Here is a 25729-nt window from a genome sequence, read left to right as displayed (position 1 = left end):
CACATCCTTCCTGTGCTGGGGACCCCAGGGCTGGAGGCAGCTCTGCAGGTGGGGGCCCACCTGAGCAGGGCAGAAATCCCCCCTCACCTGCTGCCCATGGTTGGTTCCTGAGCTGCCAGCACACATGGCTGAGTCACTGAACTTCTCATCAAACAGTATCCCCAAGTCCTTCTCCCCAAGGCTGCTTTCAATCCATTGTCCCCCAGCCTGGATTTGTGCTTGGAATTGACCTGACCCAGGTGCAGGACCTTGCACTTGCCCTTACTGAACTTCACACACACCCACCCCTCCAGCCTGTCCAGGTGCCTCTGGATGCCACCCCTTCCCTCCAGTGTGTGACCACACTGGACAGTACAAAACACAGGGAAACCACCAGCCTGGTGGGACAGGATGCTAATCATGTAATATTTAGGGTTTAATCAATTTACCACTACAAACTTCCAAGCTTTCACAGTATTATCTACCTTTTCTTTCTTACTACGGTGTCCGACTTGATAAAGAGCTGTTGCTAAACCAGAATCTCACAGAAAATCTCCCTCAGGAGCACGTTAACGGGATTCAAACTTCATTCAATATTTTTATCGATGACCAGAGGGAACAGAGCACCTGCCAGCTCAGTTTGCAGATCAGGCAGCCCAACAAAGAGTGAGCAACAGTGAGGACATGTTTGTACAGAGCAACCTGACCCATGTAAGAGTGGCTTCAGCTCCCTAACACCACGTCTGCTTTCACAGAGCCCTGTACAAACACAGCCACAGCACAGGGCTGCACCCAGCAGGCTGAGAAATCCCAGTTAAAACCTCCTCACGCAACACGGTAGCAGAAAGGATAAAAATACAGTCCAAGGGTGTGCAACAAAGGAACAGCAAACACAAAAAAAGCAGTAAATAGATGTTTATCTCGGTATATTATAAAGGTAAGAGTCTGCTCTAGACTCCTCTAAGCAAGTTTTCCAGTCACAAGTGTGGAGAATTTAGGATGCAGAAAGGTGTAACAACACAAAGGGAGAACAGTGAGAGAATTCAGAGCCATTAAGGCTCTCAGAAGAAGATAAATTGAGCAGAAATGTTGTATATGCCTTCACATAAGAGGACACAGCACAGTAATGTGTGCTTTGGCATAGCAGAGAAGATCAGCTAACAGCTGAAAATAAAAAAACCTAGAAGAAATATTAAGGAAAATGCAGCTTAAAATGGCTAAACTACCAGAACAATCTACAAAGGAAAATGTTCCCTATCACCAGTTGTCTTCAAGGGAGAGATACGGCAGCAAACACAAACTCCTGGACTCAGAACTGGGCCAAACAATGGGAATTGAAAGTGATACCTGGATATTTAAAGCCATCATCCTAATATTAACTTCTGGCTTTAAAACTCTGAAAGGCAAAAATCTCAAATTAACTGCCCATGGAGCTGCTTGAAAGGAGAAAGTAGCAAGAATTACTACAGGTTTAAAACCATGTGGTAGGAGAAGAGCTTCTGTCAACTGAGGAAGTGCTGCCCTAGAACTGTAGCAGTGCTTTTTATCAGATGAGCGCCTGAAGCTCCACATTCCCACACAGCGGGTGGCAGGAGCCTGGTTGGAGGGGTGGGTTTTATCTCAGAGGGGGTGACTCAGAAGAAGCTGAGGTAGCTCAGCCATGGCTTGTGGGACTGCAGGATAAAGTGTTTCCTTTCCCATTCACTCAGCCTCAGCAATGGAGAACACTGGTGTAGGAGAGGAGTGACAACACAGACCGAAGGAAGGTCTGTATAAAATTACCTCACCACCTGAGTCCCAGAAATCCACACTGAAGTTCAGATCCTCCTGTGATGTTCTAAAACTGGAACCAATACTATTTGATCTACTTTAGAACACACTTCCCCCCAGTCTTCTCTGCCCCTCCTTGCTCACACAGGGAGGTTAAAAAAAATCAGTCACAGTTCTGCTGTTCCTGCTTTGCTCAACTGAGAGGTCAGAACGTCCTGCCAAGGAGGTAAGAGCTGTATTCTTCCTGTGCTGGGCCCACACCGGAAATATAACCTGAATCGAATGATAAACTGAGATCTCTAAACTATACTAAGAGATCTTTTAAAATCTCAGATTAATCCTTCAGTTAGGAAACACTCCATGGAAAAGGCAAAGGCTGCCTCCTGACTGCTTGCAGCTACTCCCGCCAAAGGCAAATTCACACTCCAGGATCTTGGATCAGTTGAAAGCTCAGCGTAACAGATTTTGCAGAGATTCCAACCCTCATTCCCCCGCATTAAGTTTTTCTTTTCCCAATTAGTAAAGGCAGGCAGAGAAAATGACCCTCTTTATCTCTCTGCAGCGCAGACATCAGCTCCCTGTGCCACATCGCCCTGAGCAGCTGGGCCTGCTGAAGGACATGAAAATCAAATGCACTTCCCTGAGGCAGCACCTGGGAAGTGAATTGAAGCTGCAGCCATGGCCACACTCATTAAGGATGGATTCTAAACCTCCTTGCTGCCGGCCCAGCTGTCCGGTAAAGCGCTGCCTAAGCTGCTTGGGAACAGAACTTATCCCTGACATTCTGCCAATTAAAAAGCATAAAATCCCCCTGCCAGCAGTGCTCAGCTCAACCTGCTGGAAGCAACAGGGCCAGAAGCACAGTGATGTGCTGGCTTAGCTCTTCAAATCCTTTGTGGAGGGAAAGAAAAAAAACACCTATCTTCTTGGAATTAGCAGGAATACCCAAGCTGAGGTTCAGAATGGCCACACTTCCACCCAGCAGAGAAAACCAAGCACAGTTCTTCCTGCTGGGTGGAAGTGTTATGCCATTGTACAGACTACACAACACCAAAAAACCAAGAGACAGAACAGCCTGTGTTCCGTCTGGCTAATGATGCCAGTAAGTGCAATGTACGTAGGAAGAGGAAATTATTGTACACATAGACACATACGGCTGGTAATATTTCTGCTTCAACAATGAAAAGGAGAAAAATGCAGCAAGAAAACATTTTCTCAACATCTGGGAATAAGTGGGAGCACCACTGGATTTCAGCGAGGGAGACATCCACAATATTTATTCTTTGAGTTTGCATAGCTGATCTGAAGAATAAAATCATTGCAAATGCATAAACAGCACTAAAAATATATATTTACTTACTGCAGCTGTTTCATATGTTCATACAGATTTCATGAATGCTCCTACAATATTCTGTTAGCACCATTTACAGCTATTGTTTGGAACTCCTCAAAGTTACGGTGGTTCCCATTTGTCTCTGCCAGGGAAGCCCATCAGTCCAGGGGACAGTGGCACAGACAAGTGACAGAGCCTGTGACAGACAAGCTCCCCAATCCTTTGCCCAAACGACTAAGCTTGTCAGGAACCCAAAAATAACAGTTCTTGTATGGAAAATGGAAAAAGCTTGGGATTTAATTGGATGAGCCACTCAAGAGTTCACTCGCCACTGCAGAGCATAGAAGAGAGGATATCCCTGACCTTCCTTCTCTTGCCTTTCTCCTCCACTAATCCATTTCCCTGTCCAAGGCTCGCAAATGAAGCCGTGTGCTGGCCTGGTAAGGGAAAGATCCCCATCATAGGCAGAGCACAGCTCAAGGCCTTTCTCTGGAGCTGCCATCAGGTTCAGCACCTGCAAAATACACCAGGGGCCTTCCGACTTTCTCTAAGGTTTCAGAGCTTAAAGCAAAAGAGGAAGAGGCTCTAAGCCTTTAGTGTGGCTTCTAAAGCTACAGAGCACAGCAACAGCACAACAATCCTGTGAGGAAAAACCCAAGGGCTGCCTAATCAGCTCACTGCAGTGATATCCTCCAGTGCCATTCCTGCTTCTTTGGCAACTTCAACTTGCAAACCATCCTTAGCTTCGAGGTTCCTTCCACCAAAACACAGAGGAGTCACAATAATTTCAGTGTATACAAGCTTTCTCCTCTCCCTCCACACCATGACCTTTATCCTTAGGGACATGTATGACTTTCTTATCCTTACACAAGCCACTCTTTTCCACAGGGCTCCTCCTTATAACTCCCTGGGAGGAGCATCACTCCCTCTGCAGCTCTCTTCATGCCCACCACATCACTTTGGATGCAGCTATGGGAAGATCCCTCACTCCCACTTATACCTCCAGTTCTCGGCTGACCTCTCTGCCCAACAACCCTTCTCTCCTCAGCACTTTTCCATGAACTTCAGACCATGGATACCTTCTCTTTCTCAGCTGATTTAGGTCCTTCCTTCCTGATTTTCCTGCAGTGCTGTATGTTTCCATTCCTGTCTCTCCTGATGGCACTGATCTTCCTTCAGTCAGGCACAGGGGAGGGAAGAACAGCTCCCAGCAGCTCTCACCTTTAATCCACTTTTCTCCAGCATATCAGAAGCTCAGAAATCCGAGGATCACCTCTGCTAACCCTGTGCTGCCAGCTCTCCCTTGCCTACAGTGCTCAACTTGCACTCCTGCCAAACTGATCCTCCCAACCCAGACTCTTTCCAGCTTCTCTCCAGAAAGGCAGCTGATAACAATAATGAGAACTCTGAAATGCTTTTTTTCATCCAGTGACTTTTCCATTAGCCACATCACTAATCCCAAGATATTTGCCTTTCTTCCAAACAGCTAAAAGCGTAGGTTTGACCTACGCCCTTTACTCCTGACCTTTTGTTTCTCTCCCTCTCTCCAAACTGTTACACATCCCTTCACTCTGAGGAGATCACAAATAGATCACCCCATAACAAAACCCAAGAGATCTCCACAGCCTCCCTCCCCATACTGCATCCATCCCTGCTCAAACTGTAATTTTAGAGCCTGTCTCCCTCTGGCCATGCTCCCTGGGACTCACCAGCCTGGCAGGGACACAGGGTCACATTTAGAGTCACCTGCTCCAAGGACAGAAATTTCACCTGCCAAAGAACTACAACTGTGTGAAAAGGGCATCCCTAACATCAACAGAAACACTCCTGGTTTTGCTGTATTTGCAGACCGGGATTTTCTAGACAGGCACAAGCAGGTATATTCTTACCTATGGCCACAGCAGCCCTGCAAATACCCAGCACAGCGAGCATTTCCTGTATTCCACAGGAATTCCTGTATTCCTCTTATAGCTCAAGCAATCTCTGTCTAAATACAGAGAAGAAAATTCAAAAGTGTTCTCTGGAAGTGACTTCAAACCTTATTTTCCCTTCTTCTTCATCTAAAAGCTTTCCTTCATCAAGAGACTATGGAAAAACTGTTAGATTGCCTAGCTGTGAGGGTAGGTGCACAGACCCTTGAGCTCCCAAAATTCAGTGTGACCTTGTCCCAGTCCCCCTCGGATCATCTCTTCCACAGCTCACTCTTTTCACCTTCAGTCCTCGACAAGCCTCAACCAGCTCCAAACTGCTCTTCCCAGGGGACTGATTCCACTTTTCCCTCACAGGAAGCTTTAACACGAAATAAAATGTCTCTCTTCTCCCTGGCATATTTTCAGGCAGGGAAGAACAGAGCAGTGACCCTTCCATAAAACCAAATCCTACCTTTTTATTTTTCACTCTAGTCTATGGGAAAGACAATAAAAGCCTGGTACTTAGCACAGAGAAATTCCAATTTAGAACAGTGCCCTTTTTTAAAGTCAAGGGGACACAGGGTTGTGACTTGAGTTATTGTCCCCTGGCACACTCAGCAGCTTCCAAGATCTCGGGATCGGGTAATGGAGCCGAGTTTCCTCCCTGACATCACCACACGTTCCCCCTGCGTGCCCAGAGCCACGACACAGTAACAGGTTTTGCCACTACAATTAGTTTTGTTGCCATGGGGTTTCCCCATAAAGGGACAGGAACAAGGACATCCAAAGGCAAATGTGGACACGACTGCAGAGCTCGTCCATTCCCGGGGCACAACCACAGTACTCAACCTGGTTTAGGTTCCCCCTCTCTCCCTTACCAAAGGATTACAAGAAATGTGTTTTCAAGCCCAAGATCTGGCTCGCTCCACTTCCTGAAGCACAAACTTCAAAGCCAAATCAGACCATTTCAGTGTTAATTATGGCTCATTTCTTCATTTAAGGAAATGAAGGATGCAAACGAGCCTATGTTTGGGGCTGTGGCAGGAGCCAAACCTCCATCCTCAGAGCAGGCAATGCCAATAGTGCACACAACCACGCTGGTATTTATTTTCTTATGTGTTCTAAAACAGTTTAACAACAATTTTTGAAGTCTGCACCCCTTATAACACCCAGAACCAACATAAGTTAGTCACTCCTGGATGTCCTGACTGCTTCCAAGACTGCACCTTAATGCCAGATTAAGCAGAATTACGCAAGCTCCACATTATAAAAACCCTCCCAGGTCTTTGGGTGAAAGGCCCAAGTGAGGATGAACAGCACCATTCCAACTCCAAGCTTCCGAAACAAGGACCCACAGAACAGCTCATCCACGGCTCTCCTCGAGCAGCGTTATCCTCGCTCCTTTTGTCTTCCTTTCTAACCCCGAGACTCTCTCGGGCTGAAGTCAGAGAACAACATGTCATTGTTCAAGCTTAATGAGTCAACGTTAATTTTCCCATTGTTTATTTAAACCCCCTTTAAAACAGCATCAGTGGCGTTAATTACGTTGAAATACTGATGTTTTGTTGGGGGGCCGGGTGTGAGAAGGAAGAGGCGTTTTCCACAGAGAAGCGCGGGTCGCTGGCAGATATTCGGACGGCGCGGTGCGGATCTCGGGGGGAGTGATCCGACCCCTCACGGGGAAGTGGGTGATCCCCTCATCAGGGGACTGGTTCCCTCACCGGGAAGGGGCCCAACCCCTCACGGGGGTGGTCGGTCCCATCGCAGGTGGAGGGTTGATCCCCTCACCGTTCTCCCCCGCCGGGTCGGCCCCTCGCCGCCGCCGTCGCAACACGCCACCCGCTGTCCCCCGCCCCCGGGCCGCTCTCCCCTGCCGCGGGTCACCTTGACAGCCAGCCCCGGCCCCCCGCACTCCCCTCTGTGCCGCTCCCCGCCGCGGCGCAGCGCCGGGCCCGCGCACAAAGCCCCGGCCGGGGGGGGAGGGCGACCAAGCCCGGCCTGAGAGACCGCAGTCGCGCGGGGCGGCGCGAGGGAAGTACCTGGAAGTCCCTGTCCTCGTTGAAGCGGGAGAACCTGTCCGCCATTTCGCGCCGGCCCAACCCGACCCGGCCCCGCTCCGGCCGCCGCCGCCTCCGCCCTCAGCGCCGCCCGCCTGCACCGCCCCCGCCGCACCGCGCATGCGCCGCCCGCCGATCACGTGCGCAGCAAAGCCGGTCACGTGATCGGCAACGAGGGATTCCCTCAACACGGCGCCACCGTGCGGAGCGGCGGAGAAGAGCGGCTACTGGAGCGGGGCCCGGTGGGGCGGCGGCGGCAAGACCGGCCCGCAGACAGCGACACGCCGGGGGTCGGCACACCGAGGGGACGGAACCGGCTCGCACGGCCGGCCGCGCCCTCAAGGCTGCGCCGCGACAGGTCACGTCCCGCCGAGCCGCGCTGCGCGTCTGGCTGCAGATAGCAACGCGCATGCGCACCCCGGCGGCCAATGACAGCGCGAGCGACGACACGCGCGCGCCCGACAACCAATGAGGGCGCGGGCAGCCCACGCGCGTGCCTAGCAGCCAATTAGGGCGCGAGCTGCCGCGCAGCGCGGGGCTCCCTTTCCCGCCCCCTGTTGCGCGCATGTGCAAAGCCGTCGCACGGCGAGGGCTCGACCCGGGGAACGGAGAGCGCGAGCCCCGCTTCAGCGTTCCCGCCCTCCCGGCTCTAGCCAATGGGAGCTGCCCCAGTCGCTTGAATGATGGTCGTGCGAGCCAATGGGACCGCGGGCTCTCCACCGCCCCCCGGTGTGCGCCTCGGGCCGTGCCGCCTGCCGGGGCGGCGCATGCGCAGAGCCGGTTCGGCGGGGCCCGCGCGGGGGTGGCTGAGGGCGGCCCGGAGCCCTCGGCGCTGGGAGCGGCCCCGGGCCTGGGGCGAGCCCTGACGGGGGTAACAGTGCCCGCGCCCAGCCCTGAGGTGGGGGCCAGCACAAATCCTGAGGCGGATCGCGGTACTCAGAGCCAGCCCCGCGGTGCAGCCCAGGGCCCGGCGGAGCCGTGCTCGTGTCCCTGGCTCGTGCCCCGGCCCTCCGGCCGGGCTGCAGGAGCCTCTCCTCGTCCCTTGGTGGGAAGTTTGTGTCCGGCTCGTGCAGCCACAGCCGTCCTTCTCTGCAGTGGCACAGCAGCAGTGCCGTGGGCAATACCGGGGGGCTGGGGGCCGATGCTAGGTTAGGGGCTGGAGTCTCCGTCTGGTTTTGGGATCGGGATCGGGTCTAGGATCTACATCTGGGTCTGGATTTGGGGGCCAGGGCTGGCGACCTGGGGCTGAAGGATGGATTTGGGGGCCTTGGCTGGTTTCGGGGTCTAGGTCTGGGTCTGGATTTGCGGGCTAGGGCTGCGTTTGGAGTCTGGGTCTGGAATCTGGGATCTGGGTCTGGGTCTGGATTTGCGGGCTAGGGCTGCGTTTGGAGTCTGGGTCTGGAATCTGGGATCTGGGTCTAGGTTTGAGGTTTAGGTCTGTGCAGAGGTCTCTGCTCCTCCATCCCCCAGCACAGCTGTCACCAGCTGTCCCTGAGCACAGTGCCGTGTGTCGCCGGCCCTCCGCCCGCCCTGACAGCAGGAAAAACGGATCCCATCTGTCTCCATTCATTCCCTGCTTTCTTTCCCTCTCCCCGCAGCAGCCTCTCTGCCCGGGCCCTGCTGCCCTCTGCCGCCTGTCAGGGCAGGCTGAGGGAGAGGAGTTCGGGATCGGGGCTGGCTGCAGTGTGTTCTCAGTGCCTCCATGTGCCACCACACCTGGCCCTGAGGGGTCACCTGTGCCCTGCGCAGCGAGGCAGCGAGTGCTGAAGCAGTGGTTGTGCTTTCTGCTCCACGGGGTAGCTCTAGACTCGATCTGTCCTTACAGTGAGCTAGGCTGGCCTGTGCTGCCAGAACTCCTGCGTGGAACATGTGCCTCTCTCTTGTTAGGAGGGAATGTTATGCTCAGCCCACTGCCCCACCGCAGCAGCCCTGTGGGAATGCCCCCAGGATTGCCTGGAAATTAAAACCTCCCAGGAAAGGGAGGTTGTGGATGCCCCAAGCCTGGCAGTGCTCAAAGCCAGGTTGGGTCCAAGGCCTTGAGCAACCTGCTCTAGGCAGAGGTATCCCTGCCCATGGAGGGGGGGTGGGACTAGATGGTCTTTAAGGTCCATCCCAACCCCTTAACATCCTATGATTCTAATTGTGGCTCTCTCCTGGGACCAGCCGGCCCTGTGTGCTGAGAAGGACTTGCTGGCTGTGGCTGGGACCTCTGCATTGCAGGGTGGCTGTGAGAGCCTTTGCTGGGCAGAAACAATCTCGAATTTCCTCACTGCCCTAAGAAAGTCGAGTTGATGCTCTGCCTGTCTGCTTTGCTCAACGCGCCACAAAAGCCCCAGAGTCCCATGTCAGGTCTGTGGTCCCCTCCTTGTCCTCCCAAAGCACCCAGCTGGGTCCAGGTGGGCAGGATTGGACTGGGACCCCTGCCCAGGGAGTGTGGCCATACCCTGTGGAGCAGCCCTGTGGGTGACTTGGTCAAATGGACACAAGTGTCCTGCACCCTTGGGCCCAGTGCAGGGGCTGTGCCCACAACAGGGAGCTCCTGCCCCACCCCGGCGGTCACTGGGACCCCCACCCACCATGGGGTGCTGGGAAGACAAGGCCCTGCAGGGAGATGGGGCTGTGTCAAGGTGGAATGAACCTGGAACAGGGAATGTGGGTACTCCTGGGGAGGGTGGCAGCCCCCTTGGCAGGACCCAGCTGGGGTGGTATCCTTTGCCCCATCTCAACATCCCCCCCACCCCGCTGGGTGCACAAAGCTGGTGCTCATCATTGCCCATGGGTGGGGGGCACCCAGCCCTGCCTGCCTGGGCTTTGGGAACCTGGCACTCCAGGGTTGCTGAGGTCAGAGCAGGGGTGCTCTGGGGGCTGGGTGCCCACAGTGCTGCCCAAGGCCTCTCAGCCCTGCTTGTGTCCCTTGGTGCCATAGGGGTGAGCTGGGACAGTCCCTGCGGTGCCCAAGGGGCACAGTGTCCCCAGCGCAGGGGACCCCAGAGCCCAGCATGGGCAGAGGCCCCTCTCTGCATCCACCAGGGCCCCTCTTCTCTGGGGCCCTCTCTGGGCTGTGCTCCCCAGCCCTGCTGCCACAGGAGCAGGAGGGAGGCCAGGAATTAATGCCCCCCCCCGCTTGGCAGGGCCCCATGCCAAGGGCCTGTGCTGCTGGGGACATGTGCTCACCAGGACCTGTGGCTGTTGGGGGACACATCTGCCCCACTCTGGTACCCTCTAGCCTGGAGGGACTGGCACAGGGACAGCTTCGTGTCCCACTGGGCACAGGGACAACTCAGTGTCCTTGTTGGGAACAACTTCATGCCACTGTCTGACACAGGGACAGCTCAGTCTGGGCACAGGGACAACTCTGTCCCCATTGGGCATGGGGACAGCTCAATGTCCCTATGTCAGCTCTGTGCCCCCACTGGGCTGGGGACAGTTGGAATGGCTGTGTGACACCATGGAGTGTGACACTTCTGGTCGCGCTGAGCCCACTCCACCCTGCAGGGGTGTTTGGTTGCTGCTGGGGGACAGATAGGCACTCAGGGGACCCTGAGAGTCACCAAAGGCCAGTGGCATGGGCTTACTGGTGTCCCCACACCCAGCCCTGACACAGGAGGGTATAAATAGCAGCTCTGTCACCTCCTGTCACATGCCCAGTGCTGGCAGGTCCCCTGCCCCCAGCCAGGGGCACAGCTGTTCCTGGGAGAGGGAGAAATGGCCAAGGGGGCACCCCATCCCTCCTGTGCTTCCACCACAGGGGCCACCCCACAGACCACGAACAGTTCCCAGGGAGCACCCAGGGGTCCAGGCTGTTCCTGTGGGACATCACTGTCACTGCCCTGGGAACACAGACCCCAACCCAGCATGGGGACAGAGCCGAGATGGCCGTACCATGCCCATCCCCACAATGTGGGGTCCCTGCACCCCATGGGGACCCATTGCCAGCTCCAGGTGCTTCCCTGGGAACTTATAGGGCATTTCCAACCCCAAAGCAGGCCAAAAAGGGAAACTTCCCCCCCCCCCCCCGATCCCACACGCTCCATGGGCAGAAATGGTAACTGCGGTCCCCGGGTGGCTCTAAAAATACCCGAGCCCTGACAGTGACAGCTGCAGCCGGGCCAGGGGGACCCGCAGGGGGGCCGGGGCTGGCAGCCCCGGGTGTCCCCTCCCTGCCGGGACAGCCCTTGGCGCTTTCCACACTCCATTTCGGGGACCCCCAGGTTCTCGCCCCGCTGCCCCCGTGTCCCAGCGGGACGGTGCCATGGGGCAGCGGCCGTGTGCCCGCTGTGCCCACCCCGGCCGCGCGGCCTGGCCGCCGGCACGCGGCCGTCACGGCACGGTGGCAGTGGCGCTGGCCGTCCCCGGCCTCCCCGAAGCCCCTAATCCATCTCTCGCAGCAGGAGATGCCTAAGCTGCCTTTTCATGCCGGCTCCTCCGCGCGCGGCCTCGCGCGCTCTCAATGCCGGCGCTGGCAGGAGATGTGTCGGACAAGCCGAGGGGATCCCTCCCCCGCCAGCAAGGTCAAGGTGTGCTTAAGCCACTTTCCTCTGCGCCCGCCCCGGCGGGCTCCGTGCCCCGCCGACACCGGGGGTGGCTTTGGGGGACACCATGGCATTGGGGTCTCACCACCCCGAGGGATCCAGGCAGCCAGACCCATATTGTGGTGGGGGCTCATCCCCCCAGCTCCTCACGGCCACTCTCGGGGTCACTCGCCAGCTCCCTGGTCCCAGCCAGGGACCCTCTGTGATCGTTGGCTAAAGCTGTGCCCACTGCCTACCAGGCTGCCCCCAGGGCTGGGGCACCCCAGGGCTCACCCCACAGGTGCCCTAGGGCTTGGCTCACCCCACACGCACCCCAGGGCTCACCTCTGCCCCCCAACCCCCTGCGCAGTGCTGCTCACAGACCCCTCCCACCCACGGAGCCACTGCAGAACATCAGACCAGTTTAGACCAGTACAAACCAGGCCTGAGCACTACTCTCCCTAGCCCACAGGGTAGAGAGCATGTGTGTGTGTGTGTGTGTGTGTGAGAGAGTCTGTGTGTTTGTGTGCACACGTGTGTGTGTGTGTGTGTGCACTGTGTGTCTGTGTCTATGTGTGTGTGCACTGTGTCTGTGTGCACGTGTCTGTGTGTGTGCACACTGTGTCTGTGTCTGTGTGTGCAGTCTGTGCACACGTGTGTGTCTGTGCACTGTGTGTGTGTGTGCACTATGTGTGCACTGTGTGTGTGTGTGTGCACTGTGTGTGTGTGTGCACTGTGTGTGCACACGTGTCTGTGTGTGTGCACTCTGTGTGTGTGTGCACTGTGTGTGTGCACTGTGTCTGTGTCTCTGTGTGTGTGTGCAGTCTGTGCACGTGTGTGTGTGCACTGTGTGTGTGTGCACTGTGTGTGTGCACTGTGTGTGCACTGTGTCTGTGTGTGTGTGTGCACTGTGTGTGTGTGCACTGTGTGTGTCTGTGTGTGTGCACTGTGTGTGCACACATGTCTGTGTGTGTGTGCACTGTGTCTGTGTGTGTGTGCACTGTGTGCACACGTGTCTGTGTGTGTGCACTCTGTGTCTGTGTGTGTGCACTCTGTGTCTGTGTGTGTGTGTGCACTGTGTCTGTGTCTCTGTGTGTGTGTGTGTGTGCACTTGTGTGCCCGCTCATGCCCATGTGTGCAGGGCCCCCGCAGTGCCCGTGCCCAGGACCCCGTGTCACTCCTGTTCCCTTGGTGACAGACCCCCGTCCTCTGCTGGCACCTCGCGCCCGCCGCCAGCCAGGGCCTTTGTGCCTGGTTTTAATTAGAGGCTCTTAAGTGTGAAACAAAGCCGAGGGCAGGGCCGGGGGGCCCTTCCCTTCCTCTGTGCTCCTGGGGGACCCCCAGGGTCCCCGTCCTGCCTGGCATTGCCTGCCACAGCCCCTCCATTCCCCACTTCTGCTCCTGCCATCCTCTGTGCCCATCCCTAAGGGACACGAAGTGCAAACTGGTGCTGCCAGTGCCCCCTCAAAGTATAGTCCTCCAGACTGGTGGTGGCCACCAGCCCCGCATAGGGCCATGTGTGGGGCCTGTGCCAGCTGTGATACTGCCCCCAGTGTCACCCCCAGGCCACCTGACCAGAAAGAGGCCACCAGCCTGTCGCTGAGCTAGGGTGCTGCTGGGGGTCCAACGGCCCCCATCCTTGGCCTTGATGGGTGCAGGGAGGACCCCACAAGCACCCTGGCACCTCATGGTGCTGGAAGAATCCCAGGACAGGGGCTGCATGGGCACCATGTCCTCCTCCACCAGGGACATGGGAGCCACCAGCCTCTTGGAGGTGGTGGTACCCATGGGCCTCCCCCTTGGGTGCTGGGAGCAGAGGACTGGAAACACTGGGTGCCCACCAGCCTCCCCCAGTGCTGTACTGGGATGAAGTGAGGGTGGAGCAGTGGAAGGATTGGGAGTCCTGGGTGCCCCCCACCCTAAGCAGCTCTGGGAGGACATGAAGGGGAGCTGGGTTTAGCCCCATACTCCCAGTAAAGCCCAGTCTGGGCAGCACCCACCCTCTCCCACTGGGTGCAAGCATTGGTCATTGTCTTCACAGTGTTTCCTGCACCCAGGATACCAACCCCAGTGTCCTCTGGGAAGCTTTGGGGAAGGGGCAGCACCCTCTGCCACCCCTCATGCCCCTGGCAGGGCCTGGGGTTGGGGCTGGGAGCCTGGTGACAGGGACAAGTGGTATCAACAGGATTCCTTGGCCACTCTGAATGTCCCTGTGAGGGGACACCCCTGAGCAGGCAGCACCCCCCTGGCTGCCTCCTTGGGGTGTCCCCTGACACCCCCAGCCCACCGAGGGGTTCCTTTCGTGGCTGACTGGTGGGTCTGCTCTGGGTTTCGCCCTCCCGAGGAGGCCTTGGCACCCACTTTAAGACGAACCATGTCCCTGTGTGTCCCCGGAGGCTCTGGGGACCCTTGTCCTGAGCCACCACTACCCAGGAGGACAGGGAGCACTGAGACAGCCTCTGCAACCCCCTCTGGAAGTGAAACCCCCCCATCTCCGGAAAGAAGCCAAAATCCGAAGTGTTTAGGAAGCCAAGATCCACGTGGCTGTGCAGACACCCCTGCACCTCTCCGTCCCTGTCCCTGTGGGCCTGGGGGACACGGCGGGGGTCACCCAACCAGACCGTGCCGCCACAGGGCCGAGAGGAGCAGCGGCCGGAGCAGCCGCCCCGCGTTCCCGCTGCAGCCGGGGAGCGGGAATGGGAGCGGGAACGGGCCGGAGGCAGCGCTGGCCGAGCTCCGGGCTCCGGGCTCGGCCCCCGCCACCGGCGCCGTGCCAGCCCCTCTCCGCCGCCTCCCGGCCGGGACCACCGGACACCCACCGACCCCGGCCGTGCCCGGGCACACGGCGGGGCCCAAGGGCAGCACCCCTGGATGCCCCATCGGGGACAGCCGGCCCTGGCTCCCATCTCACCGCCTCACCCCACAGCAGCCCCGGAGCCTCCGCCAGCCCCGGGAGCGGGGAGAGCCCCCGGCAGCCCCGCGGGGACACCCGGCACGTCCGGGCCGGGGAGGCTGGCGGGGAGGGGGGCCCGGCAGCATCGTGTGTCCCGTCTTTCCCCCCCAGGCTTTGATTTTGGAGCCCCCCCCCGCCCTTCCCCCTCGGCCAGGAGCCGCAATGGTTTCAATTACGCTCTGAAAGGCGGTGGGGCCCCCTCTTTTCACGGCAGCCCGGGTCTCCTGCTCACAACAAAAGCTTAAGTTACAGGAAAGGGAGAGAAAGGGAGGGAGGACGCGGAGGGAGGGAGGGAAGGGGGCTGCCAGAAGCCCCCCAGCCCCCCAAAACGGAGCGGACGGGGGCAGGGGGCTGCCCACCACAGCCCCCCAGCTGCCCTCGCCTTGGGAAGGGCAGCCCCCCATCCTGGTGCTGAAATTTGGGGTGATCGCCCACAGTTTCTTTTCCTGATGAGGGTCTCCAGTGTGTCCCAGTCTCTCCCAGTGTGTCTCAGTCCCTGCAGTGTGTGCTTGACCCCCCTGGTGTGTCCTGTGACCCCCCTGTGCTTGACCTGCCTGTGTCCCAACAGTCTCAATGTGTCTTGGATGCCCCCAGTACAGCCTGGGTCCCCCTGCTGTGTCCCAGTGTCCTCCACACTCCACTTCCAGTGTTTCCCCAGTGTGTTCCAGTCCCCCCCAGTGTGTCCCAGATCTCCCCAGAATGTCCTGGATCCTACCAGTGTGTCCTGGTTCCCTCCAGGCATAGCCCTGTCCCCCTCTGGCACGTCCAAGACTCCCCTCACAGTGTGTCCCAGTCCCTGCCAGTGTGTCCCAGCCCCAACGTGTGTCCCAGTTCCCCACAGTGTGTCCCAGTCCCCCAGGCCTCTCCCACTGCCCTGTTTTTGGGGACAGAGGTTCCCTTCACCACAACCTCAGTTGGGGTGGGAGGTGTGGGACTGGGGAGAGGTAGGGCAGGGTACAGGATGTTTCCCACCACGCCCCACTGATTTGGGGACGCCCCTGGCTGTGCAGTGGCCTTGTGGGGGTGCAGCACCCCAGGGTGGCCATGGACAACCCACAGGGTGGTGGCACTGCCTGGCTGACACCTGGGGACAAGGGATGTTGGGGTCGATGCACCCCTGTTCTGGAGGCCTCCAGCAGGGCATGGGAGCTAATCCTGCCCCACTGCACCCTAAAGTGGGACCTGGGGGCAGTGGGGGACCCCCTACAGCATGTCAGGAGGGATGTGGGTCTTAGGTGGGAGGAGAAGTCCCACAGGTCATGGTGGGGGGGTTAGAGGACCTGAGGAGTGCAGAGGGGGCACAGGACATGGAGGGAGTGCAGAGGCCAGAGCGGGGCGAGGGAACACGGCGGGGCATGGAGGGGACACAGGGGACAGGGGACACGGGAGGGTGCCGAGCACTCGGGGGGCACAGGGTACATGGGAGGTGCGGGGGACAGGGTAGGGGCACAGGGCAGAGGTACAGTGGACACGGGGGTTGTCAGGAGACGGGGGGGAAAGCAGGGGACACGGGGGAACACAGGAGAGCAGGGCACACAGAGCGGGGACCAAGCGGAGACGGGGCACGGGGGGGCACAGGGGACACGGGGGGCAGAGGCCACAATGTGGCTTGCGGACACGGGGCACAGGGGACACGGGGGCACAGGGGACACGGGAGGGCCGTTTCCCCGCGGCCCCGGCCCGACCCCACCCGCGGGGGGAGTTGGGGGAGTTTGCACGACTCGGAAAAAGTTTGCGGGGGGGGGGCGGGGGCGGTGACCCCCGGGACGGGGCGTGGCCGGGCGGGCGTGGCCAGGGTCGGCGGGGGCGTGGCAGCCGTGCCATTTGAATGTGATTGGCCGAGCGAGGGGGGCGGGGCGAGGGGGGCGGGGCGAGGGGCGCTGGCCCCGCCCGGCGGGGACGCGGCGCTGCCCCGCACAAAGGCGGCGGGAGCGTCCGGTGCGGCCGCTCCGCTCCCCGCGCCCCGGGACCCCGGCACCCCCCGGCACCCCCCCGGCACCCCCCCGGCACCCCGTCGGCACCCCCCGGGACCTTCCTCCCGCCTCCCTCCCGGCACCACCGCCCGCCCGCGGCTCCGGGACCCGGCACCGGGAGCAGCGGGATCGCCAAGTTCGGGCAGCGAGAGCAGCGCCTCGGAGCACCGGGAGCGTCTGGTCCGAGCACCGGGAGCGCACGCCCGAGCACCGGGAGCCGTCCCGCCGCGCACGGTAGATCGAGACACCGGGAGCCGTCCCGCCGGGCACGGGGTAGGGCGGGCAGCGGGAGCCGTCCGGGCAGCGCCGGGTACGGGGGATCCGGGCACCGGCAGCCGTCCAGGCGGGACCTGAGAGCAACCAGTCGCCGGGGGTCGTCCAGCCAGCAGCGGGCACGACAGAGCTGATCACTGGGAGCCGTCGAGGCAGCACCGGGCACGGCAGATCAGGCCACCGGGAGTCATCTAGGCGGGACCCGAGTATATCCAGTCACCGGGAGTCGTCCAGGCAGCACCGGGCACGGCAGATCCGGTTGTGGAGCCATCCAGGCAGCACCGGGCACGGCAGACCCAGACGGGGCACCGGGCACGGTAAATTGGGGCGCACGGCTCGGGGCACCATGGGCCCCCCCGGCGTGCTGCCCGCCCTGGCCTGGCTGCTGGCAGGGTGGGGTGTGCCGGTGCCGAGCCGGGCCCAGCTGCACGGCGAGAAGGGCATCTCCATCCCCGACCACGGCTTCTGCCAGCCCATCTCCATCCCGCTCTGCACCGACATCGCCTACAACCAGACCATCATGCCCAACCTGCTGGGTCACACCAACCAGGAGGACGCGGGGCTGGAGGTCCACCAGTTCTACCCGCTGGTGAAGGTGCAGTGCTCGCTGGAGCTGAAGTTCTTCCTGTGCTCCATGTACGCGCCCGTGTGCACGGTGCTGGAGCAGGCCATCCCGCCCTGCCGCTCCATCTGCGAACGGGCGCGCCAGGGCTGCGAGGCCCTCATGAACAAATTCGGCTTCCAGTGGCCGGAGCGCTTGCGGTGTGAGAACTTCCCCCGGCACGGCGCTGAGCAGATCTGCGTGGGGCAGAACCACTCGGAGGACGGCGGCTCGCCGGCGCTGCTGACCAGTGCCACGCCGCTGGCCGGCCAGGGCACCCCCGGCGCTCCCCGCTATGCCACCCTTGACCACCCCTTCCACTGCCCACGGGCGCTGAAGGTGCCCAGCTACCTCAACTACAAGTTCCTGGGGAGAAGGACTGCGCGGCGCCCTGTGAGCCCACCCGTCCTGATGGCCACATGTTCTTCAACGAGGACGAGATCCGCTTCGCCCGCATCTGGATCCTCATCTGGTCCGTCCTCTGCTGCGCCTCCACCTTCTTCACTGTCACCACCTACCTGGTGGACATGCAGCGCTTCCGCTACCCCGAGCGACCCATCATCTTCCTCTCGGGGTGCTACACCATGGTGTCGGTGGCCTACATCGCCGGCTTCGTGCTGGAGGAGAGGGTGGTCTGCAATGAGCGCTTCCAGGAGGACGGCTACCGCACTGTGGTGCAGGGCACCAAGAAGGAGGGCTGCACCATCCTCTTCATGATGCTCTACTTCTTCAGCATGGCCAGCTCTATCTGGTGGGTCATCCTCTCCCTTACCTGGTTCCTGGCTGCCGGCATGAAATGGGGCCATGAGGCCATCGAGGCCAACTCCCAGTACTTCCACTTGGCCGCCTGGGCCGTGCCGGCTGTCAAGACCATCACCATCCTGGCCATGGGGCAGATCGACGGGGACCTGCTGAGCGGTGTCTGCTTTGTGGGCCTCAACAACATCGACCCTCTGCGGGGCTTTGTGCTGGCCCCGCTCTTCGTCTACCTCTTCATCGGCACCTCCTTCCTCCTGGCCGGCTTCGTCTCCCTCTTCCGCATCCGCACCATCATGAAGCACGGCGGCACCAAGACAGAGAAGCTGGAGCGGCTCATGGTTCGCATCGGGGTCTTCAGCGTTCTCTACACCGTCCCGGCCACCATCGTCATCGCCTGCTACTTCTACGAGCAGGCGTTCCGCGAGCACTGGGAGCGCAGCTGGATCAGCCAGAACTGCAAGAGCTTGGCCATCCCCTGCCCGCTCCACTTCACGCCCCGCATGACTCCCGACTTCACCGTCTACATGATCAAGTATCTCATGACTCTGATCGTGGGCATCACCTCCGGGTTCTGGATATGGTCGGGCAAAACCCTGCACTCCTGGAGGAAGTTCTACACTCGGCTCACCAACAGCAAGCAGGGCGAGACCACGGTGTGACCCCCCCGGCCCTGCCGCCCTTCGGCCTGAAATATTTTTGGGGGGGGAGGGGAGTTATTATATATTTTTTATTTTTAGATTTATTAACGTCTAAGGGGTGTCTCTCTTTCTCTTTGATTTTTTTTTTTTTTTGTAATTAAACCTGTAAATAGCATTTGTAAATTTAATGATATATTTCTATTTAAAAATGTGAAAAAAGAGGGGGAGAAAATAGGACAAGAGGGAGGGAGAAATAGGAGAGAAAGGAGGGGGGAAGAGGGGAGGAAAAAGGAAGAAAAGGGAGAAAACAGTAGAAAAGGGAGGAAAAAAGGGAGAAAGGGAAGAAAAAAGGAAAGGAAGGAATAAAGGAAGAGACAAGGGGAAAAATGAGCAGGAAAGGAGAAAAGCGAGGGAAAAAGGGGAAAAAGGAGGAAAGGGAGGAACAAAAGTGGGAGAACGGGGAGGAAAACAGAAAAGGGCAGGAAAAAGAAAAGGGAAGGAAAAGGAGAAAAAAAAAAGGGAAAAAATAGGAGAAGGAGAGAAAAGAGAAAAAGAGAAAAAAGGAGGGGAAAAGACAGGGGAGAAAAAAATGAGGGGAGAAAAAGGATCGGGGAAAAAAGAGAAAGAGGTGAGAAAAGGGAGAAAAAAGAGGAAAAAAAGGGAAAAAACACTGCCGAGCCTGGGAGAGGACCCTCACCCCCCTGCTCGCCCCTTCCCGCTCCATCCTGGCTCCCCCCAGCCGCTGCTCCGCCGGCCCCTGGAAGAAAGGGTGAAAGAAGGCAAAAACCCCAATAAAAAGCCCATTTTTCTCGCTCTCCTTTCGAAATTCCCCAAGAAAGTGGATTTTTTTCTTCCCCACCCCTTTGCTCCCACGAGACCCTGGGCTGGGGCTGCCCCCCCCGGGGGCTCTCCCTGGGCCCCCCCACTTGGCCGATGACTTTTCCTCCCAAATCGTTTTTTGAACAACCCTTCACAAATACAAATGAGTCAAAAAAAAAAGCCAGATTATTCCCAAGGGCTTGGTTTTTTCCCCTCAAAAAACCCCAATAATTAAGTTGTGGGGGTCCCCATGGATTCTGCCGGGCCCCCACTTCCACCGCCCCGTGGGGGTGAGCCAGCGTCTCTTTCCAGCTGGAACAAAGTGCTTTGAAAGTGGAAAAAAGAGGTTTTTAACCCAAAAAATGAGGAATTTTCAGTTTGCAGTGGGGGGGGGGGCCTCTCCTGTGGCCCCCCCCCGGGAGGAAATAGCTCACATTTTCTCTGGGATTAGGGGTTTGGCTGGGGTGGGCCCCCGATCCCGAGGCTCTGGGGAGAAGCGGGTCCCGACTCCGGTTCGGTGTCAGGATTGGGGGATGCTGGAGGGGGGATGTAAGGGAGTTTCAGCTGGAGGGGGACAAGCTATGGGCGGGGGGGGGTGGGGAGTGGAAGGATGGATTTAATCAGCTGGATTTAATTGGAATGAAAAAAAATACTCTTCCCAAAATGGAGAGGGAGACCTGGCCGGGAAGCGCTGGCCCCAGGGGTGCCCCAAAACCAGCCCCGGGGAGCCTCAACGCTTCTTGTCTCCCTCATTCCAGGGGATGTGGGGATCCCTGGAGCACAAAGCGGGATTGTGGGGGCATTGCACCATTCCCCTTCCCCCAGCAAAGCCCGGGAAAATCCCCAAACCCCCTTAAATATCCCAATCCCGCGATGAGGGCGAGGCGGGAGCCGAAGGGGTTAAGGCAGCGCCTCTCCAGCACATTTTGGAAAGGAAAAACTCTTTGGATCCGGTTTAATTTTCCAGCGATGACTTGGAAGGGGGAGAGAAGAGGGGGAGAAACTTGTCCAGGGCTTTTTTTCCCCCCCTCCTCTGTGGTTTGGAGAAGGAGTTTGAGGGTCGGGCTGGGCCGGTCGGGACCCCCCCAGCACCCCCTTGGCACCCCCCAGGGCGCCCCAGCACCCACTGTTACCCCACCCCCCACCTTGGGAGCCTCTGGAAATGGGAATTCAAGCGGGGTGACTCCTGCTGCCTGTTCTGGTGGTGGCATGGGCGGGACGAGCCTTGGCCGTGGGGTGGGGGGACCCCCCCTGCGCCCCTGAACCCCTGCCCCAAGGGTGCCACTTCAGGGGGATCCCCCTTGCCATGGGGGTCCCGGGCCATATCCAGCCCGGGCTCTGGGTGCTTTGGCTTCGGGGTGCTGCCCTCGGGGTCCTGGCTCCTGCTGGAGGGTCTCACTCCCCAAAAAGCAGCTCCCCCCCCCCCCCCCCAAGGCCGCTTTGTTTTGCGGAGGCGAAGCGCGGCTCACGGAGGACGGGGGAATGTAAACTCTCCACCCAGGAATGCAGGAGCTGCGAGAGGAGATTTTTTTAAAAGGCTTCATGTCCTGGCTTTGGAAGACAGAGCTGGGATCTGGGATCACCGGGGCTGCTCCTGGGCTCCAGGGATGCCAAGGGATCTGGGGGTTCTGGGCACCCCACGGGCAGTGCTGGGACCTGCTGGGGGTCCCTGTCCCCCTCCCCGGCCCCACAGGCTCCTGTGATGGAGTTGGAATAGGAGGAACTGGGCCATGTGGCCCTTTCCAAGCAATTTTTTGGGGGGGGTTGGAGGTTTTTGGCTCTCAGGGCTGTTTGAGGCCCCAGCAGGAGGATCTGGAGGGTGTCTGCAAGCAGCGGTCAGCGCGCGTCCCCTCTGTCCCCTGCTCTGTCACCCCAGGGATGGGGCACCCCAAAGATGGATCTCTCTGGGAATGGTCACCTGAGGGACAACTAACCCTGGCTACAGGTCACCCTGGGAATGGGTGACCCTAAGGATGGGGAGAGATCACCCCAAATCCAACTAACCCCAGCGATGGGTCACCCCATGTCCAAGTAACCCTGGGGACATGTCACCCAGAGAATGGGTGCCCCCAGGGCCCACTAACCCCGGGGACAGGGACAGGTGACAGGGACCTCTGCTGAGCACGGCTGTCCCCAGGCCGGTGGCTCCCATCCTCCTCTTCCCCTTTTAAGCCAAGTGAAGAGGGAGCAAACGCCAGCGGCTCGGGCCGTGTCCCCGCCCGGCCGTGCGGGGCTCCTTTGATGTCCCCTAATGAGCCCCGCGCTGTTTTCACAGCTGCCACCGCCGCGGGAGTCAATTAACACCCAAACCCCTGCCCGGCCTGGCCCGGAGCACCCGCAACTCATCACACCAGTGCCACCAGTGCTCGCGGGGCTCGTGCTGCTGGGGATGGGGACAGGGGTCGGGTCAGCAATGGGGTGACAGCACTGGACTGTCCCAGCACAGGGACAGCCCCGGGCGTGAAACCGCTGCAGGGAAGGGAGTGAAGGAGGAAGGAACTGGGAGAAGGATGGGCCAGGGGGTGTCCCCAGCATTGGTTGTCCCAGTGCTCCTGGGACCCAGGCCGTGGTCACTCCTGTCCCCTGCCGCTGGCTGTCCTGTCCGCTGGACCATGGGCTCCCCTGGCCACAGGCTCTCCTGTCCCCATATCCATGGGCTCTTCTGTCCCCTGTCCTGCATGGCCCCTGTCTCCTGGGGCTGTCCTGTCCCCTGTCCCCATGGCCTCCAGGCTCTCCTGTCCCCAGACTGTCCCTTTCTCAGCCCCGGGTGACAATTCCCTCAGGTCAGTGGGATGCATCTCCCCTGTCCCCTCCCCTGCCACTGCCCCTCTTGTCCTGCTCTCCAGCAGTGACCCGGGGGTGGCACAGGGAGGTGACAGGGCGCAGGGATGTGACGAGAGACATCTCTTTGCTACACTTCACGTGTTCCCATAATCACTTGGCATGACAGGTCCCGAGGCTTTGTGGGGACATCTCTGGCTGTCCTCCCCTTCTGGCTCCGTGTGCCTTCACCCCCACGGGGACAGAGCCAGCAGGGACCCAAGGGACCAGCACCCAATGGTGCCAGCGGGCCCCCGGGTGTCCCCCCGTCCCCGTTGTCCCCCCGGGCGGGGCGCTGGAGCGGGATCTGGCTGCGGCCGAGGCCGAGCCCTGGCCGGACGCCAGCGGGGACAGGCGGCCGGCGGCTGGATGCGGCTCCGGCCGCGCCGCTCTTAAAGGAGACGGAGCCGCCGGGAGCTGCCGGGATGGGACCTGCGGGACGAGACCGCAGCTCGGGGGGCCCATCCCGTCCCCATTCCATCCCCATCCCGTCCCCATCCCGTCCCCATCCCGTCCCCATCCCGCCATCCTGCGCTGGTGTGTGGGGTGGGGGTGGGATCCATCCCCGTCACTGTCCCTGGAGCCATGTGGGATCCTGGCTCTGTACAGGACACACCTGAAGGGCGCGGGAGTGGGGAATGGGGGGCCACCTCCACATCCCAGCATTGTCCTGGAGAGCTTGGGATCAGCGGGTGTGATGAGCTGTGCCATTCAGTGTCCTCCCCTGGACACACGGATGTGGTGCCCTGTCTCCATCCCAGCACCTCTCTGCAGGGCAGGGGGTGATGGACACAGCTGGGTGGGTGTGGGACCCCATCTCCATCCTGGGTGACTCCTGGAGTATCTGGGATGGATGGGCACACCCCATCTCCATCCCAACACCCCTCCTGGAAAATAAGGATGGATGGACGGACACAGCTGGGTGGGCATGGGCTCCCATCTCCATCCTGGTGCACCTCCTGGAGAAGCTGGGATGGGTGAGGGTGGGACCCCACCAACATCCAGGGCCCATCCAGAGAGTGTGGGGTGAATGGACAAGGCATGGATGGACATGGATGAGTGGAGGGATGGACAGAGGGTGGATGGACACAGATGTGATGGGTGGACATGGGATGAATGAAGGGATGGATGGATAGATGGATATGGGATGGATGGACATGAATGGATGGATGTGTGGAACGGATGGACACTGGATGGGATGGATGGACACTGGATGGGATGGATAGACGCTGGATGGGTGGACACAGAGGGGGTAGATGGACATGGAATGGATGGACAGGGATGGAATGAGTAGGCACGGGATGGGTGGACACAGATGGGATGGATGGACACGGATGGATGCATGGACACGGATGGATGGACACGGTCACCCCCAGGCCCCCAGGCCCCCTCCCCGCCCTGTCCTGTAGGGCTCTGCCCGGGGCTGCCCCTCGGCCTCGCGGTTCCGCAGCTGCCCCGGCCGGGGGAGGGTCCGGCCGGGGGGCCCAGGGGGGCTCGGGGGAGGGTCCGGCCGGGGGGCCCAGAGGGGGTTCGGGGGAGGGTCCGGGCGGGCGCGGGGGCGGCTCCGGAGGCGGCGGCGGCTCCGGGTGCGGGAATGTTTGTGCAGCTGGAGCCGATTATGGGGCGGGAGCGGGAGGGGGGAGAGGGGGAGCGGGGGGGCGAGGGGGTCGTGCAAGGGGGAAAGGGATGTGCAGGGAGAGCAGAGCGCGTGTGCAGGGCGCTCCCCACGTGGAGGGTCCCCAGGCACCCCCGTGCCCACGTGGGGTGCCACCCACACCGACCTGTCCCCACGCGTGTGTGCAAACCCCGCACGCCAGGGACACGCCAGGGACACACATTCACACCCTCGGGCTGTGGGTGCCCCTCAGGGGCTGCGGGGGTCACTCCCCCCCACACCGGGGGTCCCCAGCCCGGCCCCGGTGTGGTCCCGGCGGGGAGCTCTGGTTCTGGTGTTCACTCCAGTCCCTGCTGACGCCCTGAAAGCTCTCAGGGAGTGCAGCCACACTTGGGGCCAGGGAGGTTTAGAGGCCATTGACTGTCCCTGCCCTGTCTGGGGACTGAAGGAGCCACCACTGCGGGGACCTTGGGGGTGACCCCTCATCCCTGCCCAGCCCGGCCCCCCAACTCCGGCTCTGATTCCCCTCTGCAGATGGAACAAGAGGAGAACGGTGCCGGGGAAGGGGAAGAGGGGGATGGCACCCTCAAAACAGAAAATTGGGAGTGTCCCCCCATGGCACCTGGGCTACCCATCAGAGGACACCCCAAAACCCAGCATCCCCCCATCAGGGTTTAACCCCTGCACTGCCAGGACCATGACGCTGCCTGATCCCACTCCCTGTTTCCACTGCTTTTACCCCAAAACAGCTGGTTCGGGTTGGACAGATTATTCCTTTGGCCCAACCTCCCACTTTGTATTAATTATTCATTATTTTTATTAGTTGTTGCTATTATTATTAATAAAGGAAAGAAATCAGTCCTCAGCATGGCAAATGACCCGGCCTGCCTCCTCTGGGAAGGAAGGGATAGAGGGGCAGAGGGCTGGATGGAGGGATGGAGGGAGGTATGATGGAGGGGTGGATGGATGGATGGATGGATGGATAATGGATGGAGGGATGGATGGAGGGATGGATGGATGGATGGAGGGAGGGATGGATGGAGGGATGGATGGAGGGATGGATGGATGGATGGAGGGAGGGATGGATGGAGGGAGGGATGGATGGAGGGATGGATGGACCGTGTCTCTGCCTGCACCACCCTCTGCCACCACACTCACCCTGTGCCCACTGGATTTCAGGGGTGAATGTGGGGTTCAAAACCTGTTTAATGCTCTTTTTTGGGGTGGATTCATTAAATCCAGTGGCTGGTTCCATGCTGGAGTGGACTCTCCAGAATGCCAGGATGTGCCTTGTGCACACAGGGTACTGCTCATGGACCCTGAGGTTCACCCACAGGTTCCTGGCTTTTCCTTCATCAAAATCCCTGCTCCATTCCCCCCTTGAAGCCTCCTTTGGGGGCTTTTATGCATCATCCCTCCATTTCTGAGAGTTTTCTTGACTGGTGATTGGAGGGACACAGGGCTGGATCCACCCCGGCGCTGCAGGATCTGGCTGCCATCAGTGTGATGAGTTTGGGGGGGGGGGGGTGGTGGGTCAGGTCTCAGTGCCAGCGATCCCAGTGTCTGCTCCCCTGGCTTTTCCCACTGCAGGGAGGCAGAGCTGGGGTCTAACAGCTCCCTCAGCCCCCCCAGTGCCACACAGACACCCCTGACCCATCAAACATCATCTGCTGGGCACCAAAACTTGGCTGCTGAGGGGGGGAAAAGTCACTGCTTCG

The 25729-nt window shown here is 59.6% G+C and overlaps 2 protein-coding genes across 2 annotated transcripts in view; one reads left to right on the top strand and one right to left on the bottom strand.

The window, feature by feature from the left end:
* Positions 1 to 7138, bottom strand: part of GPATCH8 (G-patch domain containing 8) — a 54619-nt gene extending 47481 nt beyond the window's left edge. The window contains 1 exon segment of the mRNA XM_039565590.1: positions 7032 to 7138. Within this exon segment, the coding sequence (XP_039421524.1) occupies positions 7032 to 7076 (45 nt within the window). The 5' untranslated portion in view covers positions 7077 to 7138.
* Positions 7139 to 16496: 9358 nt separating this feature from the next.
* Positions 16497 to 18940, top strand: FZD2 (frizzled class receptor 2). The gene is given in 2 exon segments (XM_010413929.3): positions 16497 to 17724; positions 17727 to 18940. Coding segments are annotated over 2 exon segments (1671 nt in total). The 5' UTR covers positions 16497 to 17105; the 3' UTR covers positions 18779 to 18940.
* Positions 18941 to 25729: the final 6789 nt, after the last annotated feature.

The sequence above is a fragment of the Corvus cornix genome, chromosome 27, assembly GCF_000738735.6.
Source record: "Corvus cornix cornix isolate S_Up_H32 chromosome 27, ASM73873v5, whole genome shotgun sequence".
Lineage (NCBI taxonomy): Eukaryota > Metazoa > Chordata > Aves > Passeriformes > Corvidae > Corvus > Corvus cornix.
The sequence above is the reverse complement of the archived record's forward strand: the minus strand, read 5'-3'. Positions and strand labels throughout refer to the sequence as shown.